This window comes from Cnephaeus nilssonii (assembly GCF_951640355.1).
Source record: "Cnephaeus nilssonii genome assembly, chromosome: 6".
NCBI classification, from domain to species: Eukaryota; Metazoa; Chordata; class Mammalia; order Chiroptera; family Vespertilionidae; genus Cnephaeus; species Cnephaeus nilssonii.
Genome location: NC_137077.1, coordinates 32,720,841 through 32,745,539, shown reverse-complemented (window position 1 = coordinate 32,745,539; position 24,699 = coordinate 32,720,841). Strand labels below are relative to the sequence as shown.

At 43.2% G+C, this 24,699-nt stretch overlaps 1 protein-coding gene across 1 annotated transcript in view; it reads right to left on the bottom strand.

Annotated features, from left to right (window-relative positions):
* The window catches only part of IRAG2 (inositol 1,4,5-triphosphate receptor associated 2), a gene marked incomplete at its 5' end in the record, with an annotated part of 82,057 nt that extends 77,470 nt beyond the window's left edge, over positions 1-4,587 (bottom strand). The window contains 2 exons of the mRNA XM_079775529.1: positions 1,532-1,712; positions 4,017-4,587. Of these exons, the coding sequence (XP_079631655.1) occupies positions 1,532-1,712; positions 4,017-4,587 (752 nt within the window). The remainder of the gene's footprint in view (positions 1-1,531; positions 1,713-4,016) is intronic.
* Between the last annotated feature and the right edge of the window lie 20,112 nt (positions 4,588-24,699).

Here is a 24,699-nt window from a genome sequence, read left to right as displayed (position 1 = left end):
GGGCCTCCACTAAGAACTCAGAAAGGTAGAGGAAAACTATTTCCTCCTCCATAATTCTATCTCGGGAAATCAAGTCCCCAGCTGAACAATGAGGTTGGCTCAAATACCAAGCAGTCCCGGCTGACAGGAGGGAAGCTTCTAGGGAGAAATCAATGATATTGACATCAAAGTGGGACGGAGGGCACACGCATGGTTGCTGGTGGGAGTTTAAAGTGGTTCAACATTTTTGGAGGATGATTTGGCAAATTCGATAGAAATGTTCAAGGTACATCCAAGAGTCTTCTAGGAATCGCATCTGCTGAGATAAAGCACAAGCGCATAAGCCCTGGTCAGAACCCAGGATGCTACTGCGGGCTCCCCTTCCACGATAGGAAAACCTGGGAACAACCTGCATTTTTAGGAAAAGGTGGCATCTATACTAATAAAAGGGTAATATGCAAATTAGACTGAACATCTTCTGGACGACCTTCCAGATGTCCTTCTGGACATCCTTCCTGACAAAGCCATGTTGGCAGGGCCAAGGCAGAGGAGGTTAGAGGCGATCAGGCAGGCAGGGGAGAGTAGTTAGGGGGATCAGGCCAGCAGGGGAGAGCAGTTAGTGGGGGATCAGGCTGGCAGACAGGTGAGCAGTTAGGAGCCAGAGGTCCTGAGGGCTCCCAGATTGGAAAGAGTGCAGGCCGAGCTGAGGGAACCCCTTCCTGAGCACGAATTTTGTGCACCGGGCCTCTAGTTTTTATATATTTATCTTGCTTTCATGATTAACTCATGTACTTCAAACACCACTTTTGGTAGTCTTTTCTTAAGTCATCGATACATCTTAACCCTATGTGAAATCTAGCAAGTTTTACCACTCTCTGAGTTGAAGTTTTCTTTAAGCAAATCCCTAGTACCTATCAGCTGATAGCTAGAGTTTGGTGGTTGAGTAAAAGCCACAGGAATTTCCTGTGAAGAAGGTGACTCTTCTCCGGTATCCACCAGGGGCACCTGAGATCATGGTGTCATTCTTCTTCATAATTTTTTTTTCTATCCCACTATATTTTTCCTTTTCCCTTTAGCTTCCCTATATACAAGGCTTCTAAATTACACTCACTGCCTAAACAACCCTACTGACCTCAAAAGGGTGTTCACTCTGAGTGTAAGTGCATTTGGAGATTTGGTAGTATTAGTAATTTGCTTGACTTTTATGCCAGCTCAATTCTTTTTGAGAACACAGTATATGCTGCCCCCTAGTCACAAAAAATAAATATTATCAGAAATAACATAGCTAACATAGTAGGTTCTCAAAGTGTGCCCAGCATCAGCATCACCAGGAAACACAGAAATGCAAATTATCAGGCTTCACCCAAGACCTACTGAATCATGCCAGGGATGGGGTGGGGGCATTGGCCAGCAATCAGGTACAAGATTGTTCAGGTGATTGCAATGCATGCTCAAGTGTGAGAAGCACCAGATCACAATATTTCCATCCACAAAGAAAACAGTGATTGTAATCAGTTGTTAAAACAACCTGAAAATGCTTCCAGCTGATGACCATTTGATTCTATAGCAAGCCATCCATTCATTCATGATGGCATGGAAAGTTTCCAGATCCACATGCAGGCCTCTCCTGTCAGGATCAAGCATGTTCCATAGCTCCTCAAAGCCACCGTCTTTAGAATCTTGACTAGTTATTTGTCTGAGGTAATCTATTACTTTGACAATTCTTACTGAGCCTTAGGAAGAGAAAAGACATATTAGTTTTGAAAGATGGGTTAAGAGTATCCTATATAATAAAGAAGTAATATGCAAATTGACCATCACTCCAATACACAAGATGGCTGCCACAAGATGGCCAGCAGGGGAGGGCAGTTGGGGTGACCAGGCCAGCAGGGGAGAGCAGTTAGGAGCAACCAGGCCTGCAGGGGAGGGCAGTTGTGAGCAACCATGCTGGCAGGGAGGGCAGTTGGGGGGAACCAGGCCTGCAGGGGAGGGCAGTTGGGACGACCAGGCCAGCAGGGGAGGGCAGTTAGGGGTGACCAGGCTGGCAAGGGAGTGCAGTTAGGGGTGACCAGGCCAGCAGGGGAGGGCAGTTGGGGGTGACCAGGCCTGCAGGGACAGATAGTTAGGGGTGACCAGGCCGGCAGGGGAGCAGTTAGGCATCGATCAGGCTGGCAGGGGAATAGTTAAGGGGTGATCAGTTTGGTAGGTAGAAGCAGTTAGGGGCAATTAGGCAGGCAGGCAGGCAAGTGGTTGGGATTGTGAGAGGGATGTCCCAGATTGGAGAGGGTGCAGGCTGGGTTGTGTGTGCACGCACACACACACACACGTGCACGAATTTCGTGCAACGAGCCTCTAGTATGTGTGTATGTATATATATATATATATATATTCCAAATAAAACAAAACCATATTGAGAGAGGAAATAGTTGAAAGTTATAAAACAAATCACTAACAATGGTCACTTAGGGGAATAGGACTACTGATGGTTTTCCCCTTCCTTTTTGCTCATCTACATACTATTAAATTTACTACAATGAGTATGAATCATTCATGTACTAAAAATTACTTGTGGAAATTTTAAAAAAGCAGAAGTGAAAATCTAAAATTAAAAATTTTGAGCTAAATGTGTATGTGGTTTTATACATTATGAAGTTTGTATTTCTTCTGTGGCAACACCTATGACATGTCAGTAGTTCCATCAATAATTGGAGCTTGTAATCAGTTGATAAGCTCAATAAAATCATTCAAAACACTGGTAAAACATGCAAAAAACACACAAAGAAATTATAAAGACATAACCAATACCTAAATAGCCATCCTTACTCTCAAATGAGGTTGCAGCCACCACGTGTGTGGAGACAGGCCCACAGAGCACCACAGGTAAACCGTTTCCCTTTCTCTCACAATAGAAAGTACAAGGACTTGATGAAAACCACAAACATTTCAGCAGGTAATTTTCAACTTACCGCTGCAGTTTGTGTCACATGCATGAAAAACGCTTGAGAAGAACTCTTCACAGGTCCTGTTAATGCCATCATCTGTGTCTGGTTTCCATCCTACTAGATGAAAAAGTTTGTAAATCCAAAAATGCTTCTCTGTGCTACAAGGATTAACTAATTTGTTTTAATTTTAACAAAGAAAACATTTAAATAAACAGCAACATACAGTACTGGTTACTTAACTTAAATAGGCCAGGCAAAAAAGTGGACTTGAAAGGTTTTATATTCATTTTTTCTTTTATGTTTTATAAAAGTAGGAAAAAAGGAGAGATGAAGGAGAGGGAAATGAGCTTTCTTTTCTTTTTTTTTTGTCTTGTGATATTAAAAGTACTCTGTGAAAAAGCAAGTAGTATAACAAATAGAAAAGTAGAGGGAAAGAAGAAACTTAGCTATACAGAATGTGTGTCACTTTACACTGCTTTTTCACTGTTTTGTTTTTCAGTGCCTTTCATATAACGGACTCTGGAAGCAATCCCCTAAGCAGAGTTCCAGAAATTTCTATTGAAATTAGCCTGCAAAATTTACATTCTCCTCTGGCCTGACTTATTGGCTGTACTGGGAATCCACACTTTCTTTTTACACATTTTATTCTCACAAAAATAACTAAATAAATAAATACATTAATTAATTAGTTACTTTTTAAAATGCTAAAATGCTAGTTTTTAGCAAGGCACATGGGAACTATATGAATTTTAATTCCCCTGGATCTATGTATTCCCATAATGACATTCTCATTTGCCCTGGAGAAAGTTTGTTTTCAGGTCAGTAGAGAAATACCAACAATTATGATTATAAATACAATCCAGAATTTCTAGGAGGTTTTTACTTGAAATAATAGAAAATACAATTTACATATAAAATGTTCTTTTAAGACAGAAAAAAAAAATTAAATAGGGAAAGATGGATGTTTCTACCCAAGCTTTAATAATGTGAATTGGTGTGTGTGTGTGTGTGTGTGTGTGTTTTATTTAGTTCAGGTATCCTGAAAGTGATATGTTTATTGCTTTATTGAAAGAACATTAAAAGATGAATATTTACCATCTTCATTCAGAGACCATTTTTTTACCACTGAATCCCGAGGAGTAAAAATTTCAGAGCTTTGATCAGAGGTGGAATCAAAGTCAAGTTTTAAAGTACTAAAATGATTTTCATTCCCACAGTAATTCAAATCCTTGTTAGCGAAGGACTCCCGCTTTCTGGTCTGTGATACCAGCGATATGTAATTCTGGGAGCTCTGTGATCTCAGCCTTGAGATGTTTTCAGAACTTTTGAGGGTGGAGTAGGTTGCATTCTCAGGGGAGCTGAGCTGAGAGACGGATGGGTTTCTCGGAGACCCTGTTTGGGGAGATGAAATGAGCGCATCTTCTTTCTCAGAAGCTGAGAAGTGAGTGTTGGGTGTAGGAATGGGAGCAGCAGCCATTTTCTTCAGTAACCCTTCAAAATCTTTCCTGCTGTTAGCCTGTGGCCTATCAAAACTGCTGGATTGGTACTTGATCATCTGTTGACTCTGATTGGAAAGCTCTTCCCTCCTATGGATGGCTCTGATTTTCCTACAGATGCTCTCCACTGGGTTATGCCGCCTCTCAGTGCCCTTCCTCCCAGAGGCCATCGCTGACGTCCTCGCCTTCTGCGGACGAAATGGCTAAAGTACAGGCAGAAGTAGACATGTGTCTTAAAGTCAGCATTGCTAACGACAGTTTAGCAATAGGCTATTTATTCTTAAGGCAGCTTTGGAGGGATCAAGATATCTTTAAATAACTGTCCTTAAACAATTGATTTAAACAACTTTCCATAAGTTCAACTTTGGTACTCAAATTTCTAGAAAATATTAACAGTTAACGTTTTATATATAACATATATATTAGAGGCCCGGTGCATGAATTCGTGCATGGGTGGGGTCCGGCCAGCCTGGCCAGGGGGAGGGGACATGGGTAGTTGGCTGGCCTGCCTGCTGGTCGAACTCCTGGTCGTGGGGACAATTTGCATATTAGCCTTTTATTATATAGGATATACACTGAGTGGCCAGATTATTATGTGTTCAGAGATCATAATAATCTGGCCACTCAGTGTAGATCCAGAAACCAAAAAGCATGGAACAGACTGACAAATCTCAGAGGGAAGCGGGGGGGGGGGGGGGGGGGGGAACAGGAAGAGATTAACCAAAAAACTTATAAGCATGTATGCATAGCCATGGACACAGACAATAGTGCAGTGAAACCTGGAGGTGGGGGTAGGATGGAGAGGGTCAATGTCGGGGGGGGGGGGGGGGGAGGAGGCACATCTGTAATACTCTCAACTATAAAGATAATTTTTAAAAAATGTTCCTAGCATATAAGACACACATTTCTATTTGCTTTTCCAAGGCACTTTTCTCCTACCATCTGTTTTCTGAACTTCCATAACTCACCTAAGTGAGCCTGCTCCACAGTTTATAAACTAAACCTTATAAAGAGTACACTTAAGACGCGAACTCTTCATGAGCTAACAGAACTTTACAAGATTCACTTGTTTTGCTTTTTCTAATATAGAGCAGAACATTTGTGGGAGTTCAATAAGTACAATGTGATGATAAAGATTTCAAAATTTGTGCTACCTTCTCCATATATGGCCTGCAAACATCTCCTTTCTGTCCTGTCCAAGCCTCTTTTTTTAGTTTTAGTTTTAGATTAGCTGCAATCAGCCTAACACTTAAAAATACAAGTCTACCTTGATTTGTGCAATACTGTCTTTGAAAAAAATACTAACTGGAAATTAAAAACTGAAAGTTAATTGTACCAGCAGAATCAGTTTCTTGGAGTCTTTCTTTTAAAGAAATTTCCTCCTTATATATCCATTTTACCAGTAGTTGATTGAATAGTTACTACGTAGAGATGGTACACTTGTAGAAACCCCAATGGCAAGGATTCTTGTTTTTAAGTTCTTGAATCTTAGTGGCACTCCATATCATTCATCCCTAGGCATTCAACCAATACTTATTTAGTATCTAAAGAGTGCAAAACCCTATGCCAGTGGTTGGCAAACTGAGGCTCGCGAGTCACATGCGGCTCTTTGGCCCCTTGAGTGTAGCTCTTCCACAAAATACCACAGCCTGGGCGAGTCTATTTTGAAGAAGTGGCATTAGAAGAAGTTTAAGTCTAAAAATTTTGGCTCTCAAAAGAAATTTCAATCATTCTACTGTTGATATTTGGCTCTGTTGACTAATGAGTTTGCCGACCACTACCCTATGCAGATACTGGAGGCACAATGATGAGCAAATGCTCTCCTAAAACTTGTACTCTTTGGGAGTTGCAGATATGAGCAAGTAAGTCAGCAGGATCACCAGATTAAATCCAGGATGTCCAATAAAATTTGAATTTCAAATAAACAATGGTTATTCTTTTATCATAAGTATGTCACAAAAGTTGCATAGGAAAAACTTATATGGAAAAATTATTTGTTGTTCATCTGAAATTAAAATTTCACTGCATATCTTATATTTTGTTATCTAAATCTAGCAACCCTAAAGCCTACAGATAAATAATTACACACTGGGAAAGAAAGGTGCCAGGGACTATGAGAACATATAATAGGGGGTTATTCTAGTTTGACAGTGAAGATAGAAAAAAGTTGGGGGGCATCTATTATGTGTCATGCACTGTGCTATACATATTGTTTGCTAAATCCATGGTTATAAACAGAAAATTAAAAAGTAGAACCATTAATCCCATCTGGATTTCCATCAGCTAAATGTAATATAAAATAATGTTAGAAATTATCCAAACCAATTTTTCACCTACTTAATATTATTTCTCCTACTGATTGAACTATGCCTCATTCTAATTTCTACAATCGAAGTCCTGTTGTTATTATTATTGCCTGAATTGCCTTCTTGTTGTAGTAAAAGCTCTTGAATCAATAATTTTCAACCATCTCCTTGATATAAAACTATAAAGCAATAACTAAAAGCCACAAAGCAATAATTAAAAGTCTCTGGTGCGTGGCAGCATAAAACAAGTGTGATTTGTTTCTTACCTAAAGTTAGGCTACTCATTACATATCCAATTTCCACCTGTGATGTAACTGCAGCGTTCAACATTAACCTCTAAGAGCTCTGCACTCTTTGAAATTTACAGAAATCTTCTACATTTGTTCTGACTTCCTAAGAAGTAGTCAATAGGTTAGAATAAATTCACCATGTGTGTACAGTATAGACAACATTTTATATTCTTTTAGGAATTTACAGACAAACATAAGATCATTGCGTTTTTCAATATCCATAGCCTTCAATCACTAAGAAAACAGCTGAATTTCTTTGCAAAGAAAGACATATGATATAGACAGAGATAGAAAAAATAGAATCCTTGAAAAAGTCAGCTGATTCAAAAAGATCTTTAGAAAGCCTGAATCAAACTCGGACTAAAAAAAAAAAATGTTATGTTGACAATGTTATCATCTTTCTTTTACCAGCCATTTGCAATGCTCTCCCTTTACTAATAGTTGTTTCTTAAACATTGAACTTACAAACTTTAAATTAGGTAGTTTACTTTAACAATCATTCAATACTTAATTAGGAAGTCCAGGCAAAACTTTCACCTAAGTGAATTCCACTTGGTGGTTTAATTAAGGCAAAACCCTTAATCAATGTATGTAAAAGAATAAATATATACCTGTGCACAGGCATACCTTGGAGATATTGTGGGTTCAGTTCCACACCACCACAACAAGGTAAGTCAGAATCTTTTTGCTGGTGGAGGGTTTTGCCTTTAACTTGTAAAAAACACAACATCCGTGAAGTGCAATGAGGCAAAGCATAAGAAAACCAGGTATGCCTGTGTATGTACATAGGTAACCAAGGGATTCCTTTTGCCAAAAGAGCCCGTTGCTAGCAATTAAGTGCCAGCAAACTCTTCATCAAGACATAAGAAGAAACATCTGTTCACTGAGATGTTCCCAGGAAACTTATCTTTAGCTAACCCAGTGGGAGAGCAGAGCATGGCTTTCTACTTAGCCAGTAAGTTTTACATTTGCCAAAGTACACCATCTTCAGTCTCTTTGCGACTTGAATTTAATGTGATAAACTAATAACACTTACTTTTTCCTGCCTTCTGTAGGATAGATGATAGCAGCTGTTAAAACGATTTGCAAACCACAAGTTCCAGACTTAGCAATGCCCAGCGAGGCTGCCATCTGCAACCCTTTTTGATTACTAATAAATGCAAGCTGGTATAGAGTGAAACCCTCTCCTCCCACCATTCCTTTCACCTTGTTATAGTAAGCTCCTTGGCTGGGTCACACCAAACTTATTATAAACATCTCACATTGGAACAATTCCTTAAATAGCACAGTCACACATATGCTTCTGAAAACTGACTGTGTTCTTCTGTTTCAGTTCTTATTCTGTGAAGTCCGCTTTTCTTCTCAGAAACCAGGAGAAAACCTATGATACCTAAATCTCTGACGCCAAGCACTCAGGTGCTTCCAGATTCTTACCGTCAAAACCACATAACCAGTTCCCACTAACACACATTCCAAACCATCAAGACTGAAAATGACAATTCAAGACTTGAGTTATCTAAAATCCCCTTTGAAAACAACTCTGGGATTTGCCTGTGGTGAAAGCTACATTTCTGGGGAACATAGCTTTATCACTTTCAGCCACCCATCTTTTCCCCAATTTTTCTCAGTGTTTTGGTTTTATTCCTAGATTTGTTTCAAGATTCCAATGAGGAATATAGACTGATATGGGAGGTTTGTCTCATTTGCCACAAGCATGTTGAGCTTGGGTTAGGGGTAAGGAGACAATAGAGAAGCTACACCTGGGACTACTTTTCCCTGTTTAGGGCAGGACTTGTTCCACCATAAATGACTAAGGGTGATAGCATCCACCAAAATTTACTTCCTTCGGGGGAAACTTACCTTATTTTCACTTCACCAGCACGCCAAGCACCATCTTCGGAAAACCGGGAATGGGGAATGGAGGCCTGGGGGATCAGGTGGTGTGGGTGGAGCTAACTTCCACAGGGTTATGTGGAGTGAGGTGAAAGGCCGAGGCTGGAGAACAGGAAAGCCGCTGATGAGCTACACCTGCCTCTTTGGTTTTAGCCAAGATCATGAGAAGATGGGGTGTGAGGGAAGACACGTGGGAGGAATGAGGACGAGCCCTTTGGGTACATCCATGCCATTTGGGGGCACTCCCACCAAGGCGATCACAATGAACTGAAGATCACTCAGAATATACTCTTTAATTGGGATGAAGGAAAAAGTCACTTTTTAAGTTAAATGTTATACATTTCTATTGGGCCAGGTGCTGCATGGTTTCTAAAACATTAATGCTATTAATCATTGCCTTTTATGGGACCATGGCTGGTTTGGGAGACAAGATATATAAATTATGCAAAGTACATGAGTGATACATTAAGCTCTATGGGGAGTCAGAACAGAATGAGCTCCGTGTGGGTTGAGAAGCCTTTAAAAATAGATGGGACACAAGCTGGGCTTTAAGTAATGAAATATTTTAGAAAGCTAGAGGCTTGGACAAACCTGGGAGGTGGGGGTGACATGCAACTTTGTGGTTTTGGCAGCACAAAACAGTCTGATGAAACCTGGAGATAGTTGGGAAGTTGTGGAGTAGTAATAAAATAAATAAATATATATATGTGTGTGTGTGTGTGTGTGTGTGTGTGTGTATGTATATATATATATATATATTTTAGAGGCCCAGTGCACAAAATTCGTGCACGGAGGGGGGGGGTGTCCCTCAGCCCAGCCTGCATCCACTCCAATCTGGGACATCCCTCTTACAATCCAGGACTGCTGGCTCCCAGCTGCTCGCCTGCCTGCCTTCCTGATTGCCCCTAACCACTTCTGCCTGCCAGCCTGATCACCCCCTAACAACTCCCCTGCCAGCCTGATTGATGCCTAACTGCTCCCCTGCCAGCCTGTTTGCCCCTAACTGCCGTCCCCTGAAGGCCTGGTCACCCCTAACTGCCCTCCCCTGCAGGCCTGAGTCCCCCCCAACTGTCCTTCCCTGCAGGTCCTGGTCACCCCTAACTTTCCTCCTCTGCAAGCCTGGTCACCCCTAACTGCCCTCCCCTGCAGGCTTGATCGCCCCCAACTGCCCTCCCTTGCAGGCCTGGTCCCTCCCAACTGCCCTCCCCTGCTGGCCATCTTGTGGTGGCCATCTTGTGTCCACATGGGGGCAGGATCTTTGACCACATGGGGGCAGCCATCTTATGTGTTGGAGTGATGGTCAATCTGCATATTACTCTTTTATTAGATAGGATAGAGGCCTGGTGCATGGGTGGGGGCCAGCTGAAGGGTGTCCTGGATCAGGGTGTGGGGCGGCCTGGGTGAGGGTTCTGTGGTGGTTTTCAGGCTGGCCATGCCCCCCGGCAACCCAAGCAGAGGCCCTGGGATCTGGGATTTGTTTATCTTCTACAATTGAAACTTTGTAGCCTGGAGCAGAGCCAAGCCTTCTGCTCGCTCCATGGTGGCAGCCATTTCTGTTGGGATTTATTTATCTTCTATCATTGAAACTTTGTAGCCTTAAGCGGAGGCCTGGGCCAGCCAGGGCTGCAGAAGCTTGGCTTCCTCCATCACCGGGGGCAACTCAAGCCTCCTGCTCTCTCCAGCTCTGTAGATGCTGTCATTTTTGTTGGGATTTATTTATCTTCTATCATTGAAACTTCGTAGCATTGAGTGGAGGCCTGGGCCAGCAAGGGCAGGTTGAAAGCTTGGCTTCCTCCATTGCCGGGGAAACCCAAGCCTCCCTCCTGCTCTCCATGGCCGCAGCCATCTTGGTTGGGTTTATTTGCATATTCCCTCCTGATTGGCTGGTGGGCGTGGCTTGTGGGCACAGCTTGTGGGTGTAGTGGAGGTGTGGTCAATTTGCATATTACTCTTTTATTAGATTATTAGATAGGATATATATGTTTAGATAGGTAGCATACAGATTCAGAAATGAATGAAATTTTCTATAATTCCATTGCCCATTCCATGAAAATATGTTCAGCTGGGACAAACATTTTAAAAACAGAACAAAATAAAACCTGCCCCAAAACAAACAAAAAAGCACACCAGGTCAGGGTTGTAAACACACCGCCCAAAGCATCATAACTGGAACTGAAATTCTGTTCTCCAACTGGCAGTTTTACTTCCTACGCAAGGGGCTTCTCCAGCCAGACCACTCCGGTCCCTGATCACACGCTTAACAGACCTCTGCTTTGGTGCTTTCCTACTTCTCCCCTAGTTTCTGTCTCTCTCGCTCCTTCTGGGGTGCCCAGAAGATCTTTTATAGCTGATCCTATTCCTGTGGGTCATCATTTCTGTCACCAGGTGAGAGGGAAGGGCTGTAATAGTTCAAAGTTGGGCTCTGGATTGAAATAGCTTGACTGACAATCCCAGCTCTGCCCTCACTAGTTCTGTGACCTTAGACAAGTTACTCAATTCTCTGTGCCTCAGTTTCTTCACCGGCAAAATTGCATCCATCTCACGAAGGACTCCTGCGTTCTTGCAGGAATGAAACGAGATCACACATGCGTGACGCACTTTCTGAAACACCTTTGATAGACTCAGATATTTAACCCTTTGCACTCGCTTGCTTTTTTCTCAATTCCTTTATTCTACTCAGGATTTAATTTTTTAAATACCCCAGATTTTACAAAGCGTGGCAGTAGAATAAAAAACTGGAGTTTCTTTTCATACAAACTTATTTTTTTGGATTTTTTTATATTTCAAATTATTGATACATTCAAAGAGTAATTTTAATCTCGACATCTGAGTGCAAAAGGTTAATGTCCTCTAAAGCACAAAACAGTGCCCAGCAAGAGATGACCAGCTAACTCATTCCCTGCATTCGTCTTGCTCTGTTCGATTTTCCATCAAATGAACTACTATCACATCCATGCTTGTGATCTTCTTATCACCACTACACAGATATCGAAACTAGCAACACCCAGGGAGATTTCTCTCCTAGTCATAAAGGAAGCTGGCGGTGGAGCCAGAAATAATATTCAAATTCTGAATCCACTAGACGATGTCGCCTGTCTGGTAAATTATACTCTTACTTCCTGTTCCAACTAAGTGCCTCACACCTGATGTTTCTCAGAGCAGTGAAAGGAATAACTTGAATCCATATCAAGGGCTCTGCAATGAACTGAATGAAGATGTTATTTCATTATTTGCTGATTGATTGCCTCGTGCTTATTCTACCACAGCGATTTTTAACCCGTGTGCCACAAAAAAAGTAAAACATGCAATACCTGACTATTTGGTTAGGGGCACTGACCTTTTCCTCCTTAGATTGTCAAAAAAAAAGAAAGGACAACAGCCAACACAACAATAGCTGTCTTGTGTGAATGAATCAAAATTACCTTTTTTTTTGGTCAGATCAACAAAAAATATATCTTTTGGTGTGCTGCAGGATTGTAGTAATTAGTTTGTGTGCCACGAGATGAAAAAGGTTGAAACTCGCTGTTCTGACAGAACACCTTCCTCAGCTTCTCTGCTGGGAACAGCACTCGAAAGTGTGGGTTCCTCTGGTACCTGCCCCAGGCAGGCAGCCAGAAAGATTCAGTCTTGCCCTGGCTGGTATGGCTCAGTGGTTGGAGCATTGGACTGTGCACTGAAGGGTCTTGGGTTTGATTCCCGGTCAAGGGCACATATCCCCACTCCTTGCACCTGTCCTGGCAAGTGCTGGGGGCAAGTGCGGGAGGCAGCTAATAGATGTGTCTCTCTTACATTCATGTTTCTCTCTCTCACTCTCCCTCCTTCTCTTCCACTTTCTCTAAAAGCAATGAAAAAAATATCCCCAGGTGAGGATTAACAACAGCAACATAAATAATAATCTATGTCTATAAAAGCCTAAGTGGCCATTACAACCAGTAGACCAGTTGCTATGACGACATACTGACTATCAGGGGGCAGACACTCAATGCAGGAGCTGCCCCCTGGTGGTCAGTGCACTCCCACAGCCAACCTCCCATGGTCCCTTCCCCCAGCTGGCCAGCCCTGATTGGGCCCTTGGCCAAGGAACCCCACCCATGCATGAATTCATGCACCGGGCCTCTAGTAATCCTATCTAATAAAGAGGGAATATGCTAATTGACCCTCACACCATTGCAAAGATGGCAACACCCATAGCCAATAAGGAAGGAATATGCTAATTGACTGCCCTGCCCTCAAAGATGGCGGCACCCACAGCCACAAGATGGCGGTGCCAGTCCCCTCAGCCCTGCTGGGGCCTGCCTCCGGAGTCCACCAGTTCCCTCAGCCCCCCAGCCATCCACGGCCAGCCTGAGGCACAGGCAAGGCTTGGATGGCGACTGCCCAGCCACCCAGGGCCGCCCAAGGCTCAGGTAACCAGGGCCGGCCAAGGCTTGTGCTGCTGGCAGTAGCAGCAGCAGAGGTGTGATGGGGCATCACCTTCCCCTGATCGCCCGGTTGCCTCCTGCCCCTGAGGGCTCCTGGACTGTGATAGGGGCAGGCCAGGCTGAGGGACCCCCCTTCCAGTGCATGAATTTTCATGCACCGGGCCTCTAGTTAATAAAATAAAGTACATAAGCCAGAAAGGTTCAGTCTCCACTGAAACAGCTTCTCCACCCCGACACAGGCTCTGTTAAGGCTTTGTTAATGAAGGATAACACGCAGACTTCACTAAAAGAAACCCAAGATGGGGCTTTGACTTTTGGATATACTGTAGGTAGAGATGATAACAGCATGTTCACTTGGCAAGTCCTTTCCCCTTAAGGCACATTGACCAGAAGGAGCCCCTTATATTGCCAGACCTGAAAGCAGCTGTCTGTGATTATAACAAGACTCCCTCCCCAGTCTTCAAAATAACCTTTCAAGGAAATTGAATTGTGCCATGTAAATAACATATACAGTATATGTATGACACAGCCCCTTCTCTCTAATGCAATCTGTGATGTCGTTAGACATTAGCCAGTAGCTACATCTCTGGGATTAATCTCTGGTTGATCTAAGAGACCATTTCGTCTAACCAAGAGTAGATTGGAGGGGGCGAGGGGCACTATGAGAAGAAAACCAGATGGTGGAACCCTCCTTTAGTATAGGCGGACCCAAGCATAACACCTAGTTTTTTTTTTCAAATCTGCTCTGTGTAAGATGCAGTATTTCTTATAAGGTTCTCTCTAGTGCCCTTATATTCTAGAAATCGTTGCCTTTAAATTGCGTTCTGTTAATCAACCTTGAATAAGCAAAGGTAGTGTCTTCAGGAAGCCAATTTCATAAAGATACTGTCCCAGAAAGAAAGGGATTGGGAATTCTAGTGATCTATGGGTTTCATTCTGAAAAGGAAGAACACAGAAGTGAATGCTGTGAAAGGATATTTGGCAACATGGTTTTGGAGGGAGTTTAAAATAAAGCAAGGTATGTATCCCTGAATGAAAATCATCTGTTGCCCTTCCCGATCTACCCTCTGGAAATAAAGCAAGGTCTACTGACCCCCATTGACAGCTCCAACCTGCCCCTCCCCTCCTGCCCTTCGATTTCCCATTGAACTTGGCCAGGAAGAGGCACCAACAGAGAGTAGGTGGCAGGAGGAGACAGGGCCTGGGCTATTCATTCTCCTGGCTCTCACCCTGCCAGGCCTGTCTGACAGTGGTTCGGGCTTTTCCTCAGCTCCTGTCGCGTGACAGTCCTCACTTGGTTCTGCACTTTTTCCCTCCCTTGGCCCTTGCTGGGATGGTGATGTCTCCTGAAAGCCATGATGCCTGCTCCCCACTTTTTATTGTTTCCTATAGCCCTGCCCACACCCTCATGAATGAAATTCTTTTCAGTCCTCCTTTTGAAAAAATGTGCCACCCATTTCCTACGGGACCCTGATCTCAGAGATCCTTTCAGTTGTCATGTTAATTTCCATGGCTCAATATAGTTGTCATCTACATTACTCAAAGGGTACAATACTGCCCTTAAATTATTTTGTTGTTATTTTTAAACTCTGGGTAGCCTTTCCTTCTAGTTGAATACATGCAGCTAAGGCCAAGAGAGATTTGACTAAAAGTAAAACAACAACAACAAAAAAAACACACAACTCCACAAGATTTCCTTTAAAACTTTGGATAGCTATTGCCAACTTGGTTTCCATACAGTTTGTATCAATTTGTCATCTCACCAACAATCCGTGAGACAGCTTGGCTCCCCACAATCCCATCAACACAATGTGTTGATCTTTGCCAATCTGATAGGTGAAATATGGATGGCATCTCATCATTTTAATTTACATTTCTCTTCTTATGAATATGGTTTCATATGCTTAAAGCTATTTGTATTTCCACTTCTATGTTCCATTTGATTGGATTCTTGGTCAGTTTTTTAATAGGAGTTTGATTTTATCCATTTACAAAAGCTCTTTATATATTAAGAAATTTAGTTTTTTGTATTTCATGTGTTAAATATGCATTTGTACAGTTTGTCATTTCTATTTTTTAAAATATATTTTATTGATTTTTTACAGAGAGAGAGGAAAAGGGAGAGTCAGAAACATTGATGAGAGAGAAACATCAATCAGCTGCCTCCTGCACACCCCCCACTGGGGATGTGCCCACAACCAAGGTACATGCCCTTGACTGGAATCGAACCTGGGACCCTTGAGTCCGTAGGCCAGCACTCTATCCACTGAGCCAAACCAGTTAGGGCATGTCATTTTAATTTTTTTGTTGATATTTTTTTTTCATGCAGACTTTTAAAAAATACAAATAAATTTGAATTTTCTCTGTGTGACCTCTGAGTTTGTGGTAAGCATAGAAAGCCTTCCCTGACTCCAAAATTATAAAAACATTCCCCCATGTTACTTTCTAGTATTTTTATGATTTGATACTTATTTGGCACAGATTTCATGCACCGGCGGGGGGGTCCCCTCAGCCCAGCCTGTACTCTTTCCAATCTAGGACCCCTCGGGATCGGGCCTAAACCGGCAGTCGGACATCCCTCTCACAATCTGGGACCGCTGGCTCCTAACTGCTCACCTGCCTGCCTGCCTGATCACCCCTAACTGCGCTCCCTGCTGGCCTGGTCACCCCCAACTACTCCCCCCGCCCCACCAGCCAGGTCGCCCCTCACTGCCCGCCCTGCCTGACTGGTCGCCCCACGCAGCCTGCTGTTCAGTTGTTTGGTCGTCCCTCACTAACGCCTCTGCTGGCCTGGTTGCCCCACGCAGCCTGCTGTTCAGTCATTTGGTCATACCCTCACTAACCCCCCTGCCGGCCTTGTTGCCCCATGCAGCCTGCTGTTGTTCAGTTGTTACTGTGAGGGCGTCCTCACCAATTTGCACATCACCCTTTTATTAGTATAGATATAGGGAGATAGGACTCTATCTTTAATATTTTCCTAATGGCCACCTGTTTTTCTCTAGGAAATTACAGATATACTTGCACATATTTACAAAGATACATGTAAAATATATTTATTATAGTATGCTTGGAATGGAAAAATATGAAAAACAACCTTTGCATCCTTCAATAGGGAACTGGTTATATAAATTACAGTTCATTCACACACTGGAATAAAATACAGCTGTTTCAAGGAAAGGTTCTTTAAGGCTAATATGGAATTCCAAAATTATGTGGTCAAGTTATAAATCAACCCTAAGGTAAAGAACAGTGCTTATACCATTTCTGATTTAGAAACATTAGTATAGCCCTGGCTGGTGTGGCTCCTTTGGTTGGGCGTAGTCCTGTGCATGGAAAGGTTGCTGGTTCAATTCCAGTCAGGGCACATGCCTGGGTTGCAGGCTTGATCCCTGGTAGGAGGCATGCAGGCAGAAGGAAGCTTTCACATCAATGTCTCTCTCTCTCCCTTCCTCTTTCTCTAGAAATCAATTTTTAAAATATTTTTTAAAAAGATATAGTACAAACCAAAGCAAACAAACACACATATAAATACAGAGGAAAGTAGAGACAATGGTAACCTGGAATAGAGAAACTGGGGGACTAAGGAACAGAAGAGAGATTTATTTATTTCTGTCTATACTTTTTGTACTGTATTCACGTACAATATTATCAATTTAAACAAATGAATAAATAAAAGAGAAAAAATAAGAGGTATTAAAAACTCAAGTAATTATGTTTTTGGTGGTTGATTTAGAACTATATAATGTAGATTTGTAAGATAATGTCATTTACAGCATGGAAATCTACCCCTTAGTTCAGCAAAACAACTTTTACACATAGGTATGAAAATGTGGATCAGTAGCACCCTCTGCTGGTACCAGGTTGAAATTTGATGACCCAGAAATCATTAATAAACCTGTGATTTGTAATTATCATGTACTCAAATAGTGTATCATGAGTAATATTTCATATCATAAATTTGAAAAGTCACTGGAAAATTTCTACAGTTAAAAAAAATCACCAATTTTTACCTGGCCAGCATGGCTCAGTGGTTAAGCATCCACTCGTGAACTAGGAGGTCACAGTTCGATTCCTGGTCAGGAGCATATGCCTAGGTTGCTGGCTCAATCCCCAGTGTGGGGTATGCAGGAGGCAGCCAATCGATTATTCTCTCTTATCATTGATGTTTCTACCCCTCACTCCCTCTTCCTTCCTCTCTGAAATATATATATATTTTAAAAATCACCAATTTGTAGAAGTCCACAATTCTAGTATTTTATCTGTGGTCTATGTACAGAACTCTCTTCTTCTGATGATGTGAAAATATTGAGAATAAAGTAATAGCTATTTTTAACAACAGTTATCACCAAGTTGTATAAAAGTAAGCAATACACTGTACATGTTTGTCTTATCAGTCTGTATTTTTCATTATTTTCATCATTACTATAATTCTTTCATTCATTCAACAATTACTGAGTATTTGGTGTGTGTCAGGTATATCTTAGTGCTGGGGATACACTGGGAACAAATTAGATAAACTTCTTGCTCTCATAGAATTTACTTCCTACAGAAGGAGACATAAAATTAACATAATTGACTGCAAATATAGTATGTTACAATCTTATAAGTGCTTAAGAAAGAAAAACAAAAAGAATGTAAAAATGAGTTTGGAGGGAGGGTTGCAATTGTAGATGGGGTAGCCAAGGAAGGGATCACCAGAAGGTAAATTTGAATATAGACCTGAAGAAAGGGAAAGTACTATCCAGAGGACACCTGTGAAAATATATCAACGCAGAAGGGCAAGTGCAAAGGTCCTGAGGTACAAGTTTACCTGACGTATTTGAGAAACAGCAAGGAGGTTAGTGTGGCTGGAGTGAACAGAATAAGGGCAAGTAGTAGAAAATAAAGTCAGAGCTTTAATGGGGGATAAATAACTATGTAGGATCTTAGGGTTATAAAAGGACTTTGGCTTTTACTCTGAGTGAGATGGGAAGCTATTGGTTGATTTTAAGGAGAGCAGATACAAGCTCTGAATAAATGAATAAACTGAAGGAGTCAAGGATAGAAACAGTGAGATTAGTTAGATGTTTATAGCAATAATCCAGGAGAAGAAATGATGACAAAATTATAGATAGGCAGGTACGTAGATAATAGATGGATCAATAATCTATATGTATATAAAGAGCCAGGTTCTGTAAGGACCAAAGTTGGACCAAACACGGAAGTCAGTGCTGGGTTGCCATGGCGACCCAGCACTGACTGCAGCCGGTGCTAGCACAGTGACCCAGCACTGACTGCTGAGGGGGCTGTGGATCAGGCCCAGAGAGAGGCCTGCAGAGAGAGAAGCAGGGTCTGATCCCCAGCCTCCGTGGCAGCTATTGATCAGCCCTTGCCTCTCTCTTTCTCTCAGGGCTTCACCAGCAGCCACGTCTCTGTTTCTCTCCAGGCGATCAGCCCTGCCTCCGTGATCAGGCCCAGAGATAGGCCCGGAGATGCTGACTGGCATAGAAACTGACCAATCAGAACCAAATCTGGGTGTAGTGCATGTTGCCAATGGCTGCCTAGGAGGTGGATCTTTTGACACTGACTGACATAGAAACCAACCAATCAGAACCAAATCTGGTTGAAGTGTGAGTTGCCAATGGCTGCCTGGGAGGTGGAGCTTTTGATGCTGACTGACATTGAAACTGACCAATCAGAACCTAATCTGGGTGAAGTGCCAGGAGCCAATGGCTGCCCAGAAGGCGGAGCTTTTGACACTGACTGGCATAGAAACCGACCAATCAGAACCTAATCTGGGTGAACTGCATAGGCAGAACCTAAGGTGGGGGCTGAGGAGGGATTTTAAGGGCAACAGTTGTTTGGTATAAGGTCTAAGAAAGCGGTTCAATTTTTTCATGACCGGTTTGGTAGTATAGTGCATATGGCTGGCTATCAGTCAGATATAGGGATTATGTGTTTTTGTCTGCCAAGAGCATCTCCTCCTGATGAAATAGGCTCCCCCCGCCCCATTTAAGCAATCATATCCTATATAATCTATCTATACTACTAAAAGGGTAATATGCTAATTAGACTGGGTCGACTGGACATCTTTCAGACAAAGCCATGGTGGTGGGGGCCAAGGCAGAGGCAGTTAGGGGTGATCAGGCCAGCAGGGGAGGGCAGTTGGGGACAAGATCGGGCCAGCAGGGGGTTAGGGGCAATCAGGCCGGTAGGGGAGGGCTGTTGGGGGTGAGATCAGGCTGGCAGGGGAGGGCAGTTAGGGGCAATCAGGCAGGCAGGCAGGTGAGCAGTTAGAAGCCAGCAGTCCCAGATTGTAAGAGGGATGTCCAACCAGCGGTCGGACATCCCCCAAGGGGTCCCCAATTGGAGAGGGAGCAGGCTGGGCTGAGGGAACCCCCACCCCCATGCATGAATTTTGTGCACCAGGCCCCTAGTCCTATATAATAAAAGCTTAATATGCTAAGTGTCTGACCTTTCATTAGACCATTCAACCAGTCACTATGACATGCACTGACCACCAGGGGGCAGACACTCCATTCTGACAGGTAGGTTAGCTTGCTGCTGGGGTCTTGCCAATCGGGACTAGGTGAAATGGGCCAGACATGCCCTGGAGCCCTCCTGAGGTCCCTCCCCAGCCCTGATCATGCACCAGTGGGGTCCCTCAGCCTGGCCTGCACCTTCTTGCAATCCGGGACCCCTCGGGGGAATGTCGGATAGCCGGTTTTAGCCCAGTCCCCACAGGCCAGGGGACCCCACTGGTGCACAAATTTGTGCACCGGGCCTCTAGTAGATAGATAAAAAATAAGTAGATAGATAGATACTGTTAGGTGAGATGGTACATGCTGGCAGACCAAATGTAGGCTATGAGAGTAACAGAAGAATCAAGAAGCACTTCATGATTTTAGCCTGAGCAACTGGAGGAATGTAGTTGCCCTTAATTGAGATTGTTTAGAGAAAGGGATGACTGTTTTAGATAGCTGAGTTTGAGATCTTATTAAATATTCAAGTGGAGGTTATCCAATAGGCAGTTGGATATATGGTCTGGATTCAGCAGAGTGGTTTGGCTTGGAGACATAAATCTGGGAGTCCTCAGCATAAAGGTGGCATGTGAGGCTGGTAAACCTATTGAAACCACCCAGGAAGTGAAGGTAGACAGGAAGGGAAAGGCCAAGTCATGAGCCCTATGGCACATCAACATGTATCAGCCTGGGTGCTGAGGTGATGAGAATCTAGCAAAAGAGACTGAAAAGGATCAGCAGGAAGGTCAAAGGTGGAGGCAGGTAGAAAATCCGGTGAGTGATGTGTCCTAGGAGCCAAGTTACAAGGAAGACAAAGTGATCAACTGCTGACAGCAAAGTAAAATGAGGACTAGGGAATGAACCTAGCAGTAAAGGAACTGGTGATCTGTGACCTCGAGGAGGGCAATTTCATTATGATGTGTTCAAAACTGAGGAGAGGAGAGAAATTAGAGACTGTGTGCATGGATGCTGCTTTCTAAGAGTTTGCTGTGGCCTGGCCGGCATGGCTCAGTTGTTGAGTGTCAACCTATGAACCAGAAAGTCACAGTGCGATCCCTGGTCAAAGCACATTGCCTGGGTTGGGGGTTCGATTCCCAGTAGGTGGTGTGCAGGAGGCAGCAGATAGATCATTCTCATCATTGATGTTTCTCTCTCTCTCGCTCTCTGAAATCAATAAAAATATATTTTAAAAAAAACAAAGAAAAGAGTTTGCTGTGTTGCTGAAAAATAATGTGCCTATAGTTAATGAAATGGTGGTGTGCACATAAAGGTTTAAGAGGATTGATTTCATGTTAAGTATTGTGACTACACACACACACACACACACAACAAAAGCAAAATGACATAAGAAAACTTCTGGAGGTAATGGATATATTTATTACCTTAATTACGGTGATGGTATCACTGGTGTATACATATGTCAAAACACATCAAATTGTGCAGTTTTTGTATATTACCTTAATAAAGCTGTAAAAAAATAGAAGTTTGCTGTGAAAAGAAGGAAAGAAATGGACAAAAGCGGATAGGAATGGAGTCAAGGGTATTTAGTGTTTTGGTTTTGGGGTTTCTTTTAGTTGGGAAAAAATAACATGTTTTTGTGTTTATGGAAATGAGCTGATTTGAAAGGCAAAACTGTGACTGCAGGAGAGAGCAACGGGAATGGTGGACCTTGTCATTGAGTATGTGCCAGAGGAGGAAGCCGAGTGCCGGCGATGGCCCAGGCTTTGCTAGCCACAGAGACAGTCCATCCACAGGACGGGGAAGGTACCGAGCGTGGGCACAGGCGCAGTTAGGTAGGCACTGGGGTGGGGTGGTGAACGTTTTCTTCCAACTGCTTTAATGATCTCAGCAAAGCCAAAAGGGAAATAGTGTTGAAGGTTTGAGGAGCAAGGAGAACACCCTATCTAAAAAAGAGAGAATATGCTAATTGACTGCCACGCCCTCAAAGATGCCAGAGCCCACAGCCACAAGATGGCAGCACTCAGTCCCCTCAGTCCCGCTGGGGCTGCAGGCGCGCTGCACGGCCGGGCCCACCCCCAGGCGGGTCCGGCTGCTCCACTCCTGCCTCTGGAGTCCCCCAATCCCCTCACCCCCAGCCACCCAGGGATGGCCCGAGGTGCAGGCTAGCCTCAGATGGTGGCTGCCCAGCCGCCCAGGGCTGCCTAAGGCTCAGGTAACCAGGGCCAGCCAAGGCTTGCACTGCTGGCAGTGGCAGCAGCAGAGGTGTGATGCGGGCGTTGCCTTCCCCTGATTGCCAGATCACCTCCTACCCCTGAGGGCTCCCGGACTGTGAGAGGGGGCAGGCCTGACTGAGGGACCCCCCTCCAGTGCATGAATTTTCATGCACTGGGCCTCTAGTATAAAATAACCCAGGAGGGAGCATAAGAAAGACTGAATTCGGAAAGCACAGCACCATTGCCAGACAGCATGAGAGAGCACGAAGATCCGTAGACCCAAATTTCACATGAGACCAGCTAGCATGATTGCATGCTTTCCCAGCTGTATTGATGCACAGAGTAGGTGCAGAGTTGGAGGTAACTAGCGTTGTGATTTATCCAAGCAGGGTCTATGTGAGACGTGAGAAGGAGTCAGTAGAGCTGAGAGAGTATGCAAAGCAGAGACTCTACTGGTGGACATGGGATTAAGTCAGGTAGGGAGAAAACACAGGATGTAAGTGTAAGGATCAGGAACAGGGCAGCAGTCATAGGACCAGTGGGTGGAAGATCCCGGTAGAGTCAAGAATAGTAAATATGGAATAGGAGATGGCAGCCAGAGAGGAATCCAGAATTTGAGATATGACAGGGCTGCAGCTATTGGTAATGACAAGATCAAGGGTGTGGCCTGGAGTGACTGGCTGTGTGGTGTGCCAGTCACTATGGAAGCCCAAAGTGTATGTTCTGTCATCAAGAGGTCTCAGATGGCATCTAGCAACTGAGCTATTTGTTGTAGGTGCTCTGTTTCTATATCTGCCTTGGGTGTACTTGTGGAAAAAAACAAAACCTTGAGTCCTAGCTGGTTTGGCTCAGTAGATAGAGTGTCGGCCTGCAGACTAAAGGGTCCTGGGTTTGATTCCAGTCCAGGGCACATGCCTGGGTTGTGGGCTTAATCCCCAATAGGGGGCATGCAGGAAGCAGCTGATCAATGAGTCTCTCTCATCATTGATGTTTCTCGCTCTCTCTCCTTCTCCTTTCTTCTCTGAAATAAATAAAAAATATATTAAAAACAAAATACAAACCAAAAACAAGTAAAAAAAACCAACAAACAACCACAAAACCTTGAGTGGTTCATGTTTCCATATTACACACTAAAATAATACATACCAGTGTTTTTTTTTTAAATAGAAGAGATATTTCATTCTTCCCAAATGTGCAGTCATAAATACTTTGAAATATAGCCCTATTAAATTTACAAGATGAACATTTGTTTATTATTCTTTCCTGGCAGATAAGAATTAGTGTTAAGGTTGTATTACATAAACATTGCATTCACTTTCTTGTTTTTATGATACACAAAATGGAATCACTTATTCACCAGGACTTTTCCCCTATAAAACTACTCACAAAGTAACTAGCACAGAGAGTTGAATAATAAATCAAACACCATATAAAACCTTGCCGGCATGGCTCAGTGGTTGAGCATCGACCTATGAAGCAGGAGGTCACAGTTTGAGTCCTGGTCCAGGCACATGCCCGGGTTGTGGGCTCCATCCCCAGTGTGGGGCGTGCAGGAGGCAGCCGATCAATGATTCTCTCATCATGGATGTTTCTATCTCTCTCTTCCTCTTCTCTGAAATCAATAAAAATATATTTTTAAAACAAAACAAAATAAAAAAACCTAGGCTTCTCTATACACCCAGATCAACAGGCTGAGCTTTGTCATGTTACAGGAGACAGAAAGTTCCTCAGACTAGAACTTCTACTGAAAACCAGCAGCTGAGTCTGAAACTGTTATAAGGGCAGAATGATCCTGATGACTAACACATAGCAGCACCATGTAGGTCATAAGAGGGAGACATCAGTATATATATCTTCATGAAAATTTTTTCCAACAATGTGCTTATCCACTGCCTACAATATCTTGCTGGGACAACTAACTGGGATTAATTTCCTGAAATTCAACAAAGCATTTTTAAAAATATATATATTTTATTGATTTCAGAAAAGAAGGGAGAGGGAGAGGGAGAGAGAGATAGAAACATCAGTGATGTGACAGAATCATTGATTGACTGCCTCCTGCACTCCCCACATCGGGGATTGAGCCTGCAACCTGGGCATGTGCCCTGACCAGGAATTGAACTGTGACCTCCTGGTTGAGAGGTTAATGCTCAACCACTGAGCCACACCAGACAGGCTTGACAAAGCATTTTTATCAGCAATAACCAAAGGGTGCTGGGGATTTATTGTTTTCACCAGTGAGGTCAGGCAGTGTTCACAGTGCAACAGCAGGGATTGCTTGATGTCCTCTGCAAGGACAAGACCCAGTGTGAAGCGGGTCTGAGGCTTGCTGAGACCCCCAGGCGCCTGCTCCCTTCACACTATTCTAAATGCCAGATGCAGATGCACAGAGGCCACTCTGAAAAGGAAGAGAAATCAAAATAGCCTGTGACTTTCATTATTTTTGAAGAGTCACAATAATATGTTTTGCTTTATCTTAGAGGAAATTTTATGAGTCAATCTGTTGATGAATTTATTTCTCCTGAGGGAATCAGTGGGATAGAAATGTTAATTTATTTGAAAAAACAGACAGTATCACAAACAAGCAGGGATGGCCGTATCTGTCACATCTATGACTTGGTTATTCTGACTCCCTTGAAAAATGCCCCTCCTGCCAAAATAGAAGTATTTTCTCTTACTCTGCCGGTTGCTGTTAGTG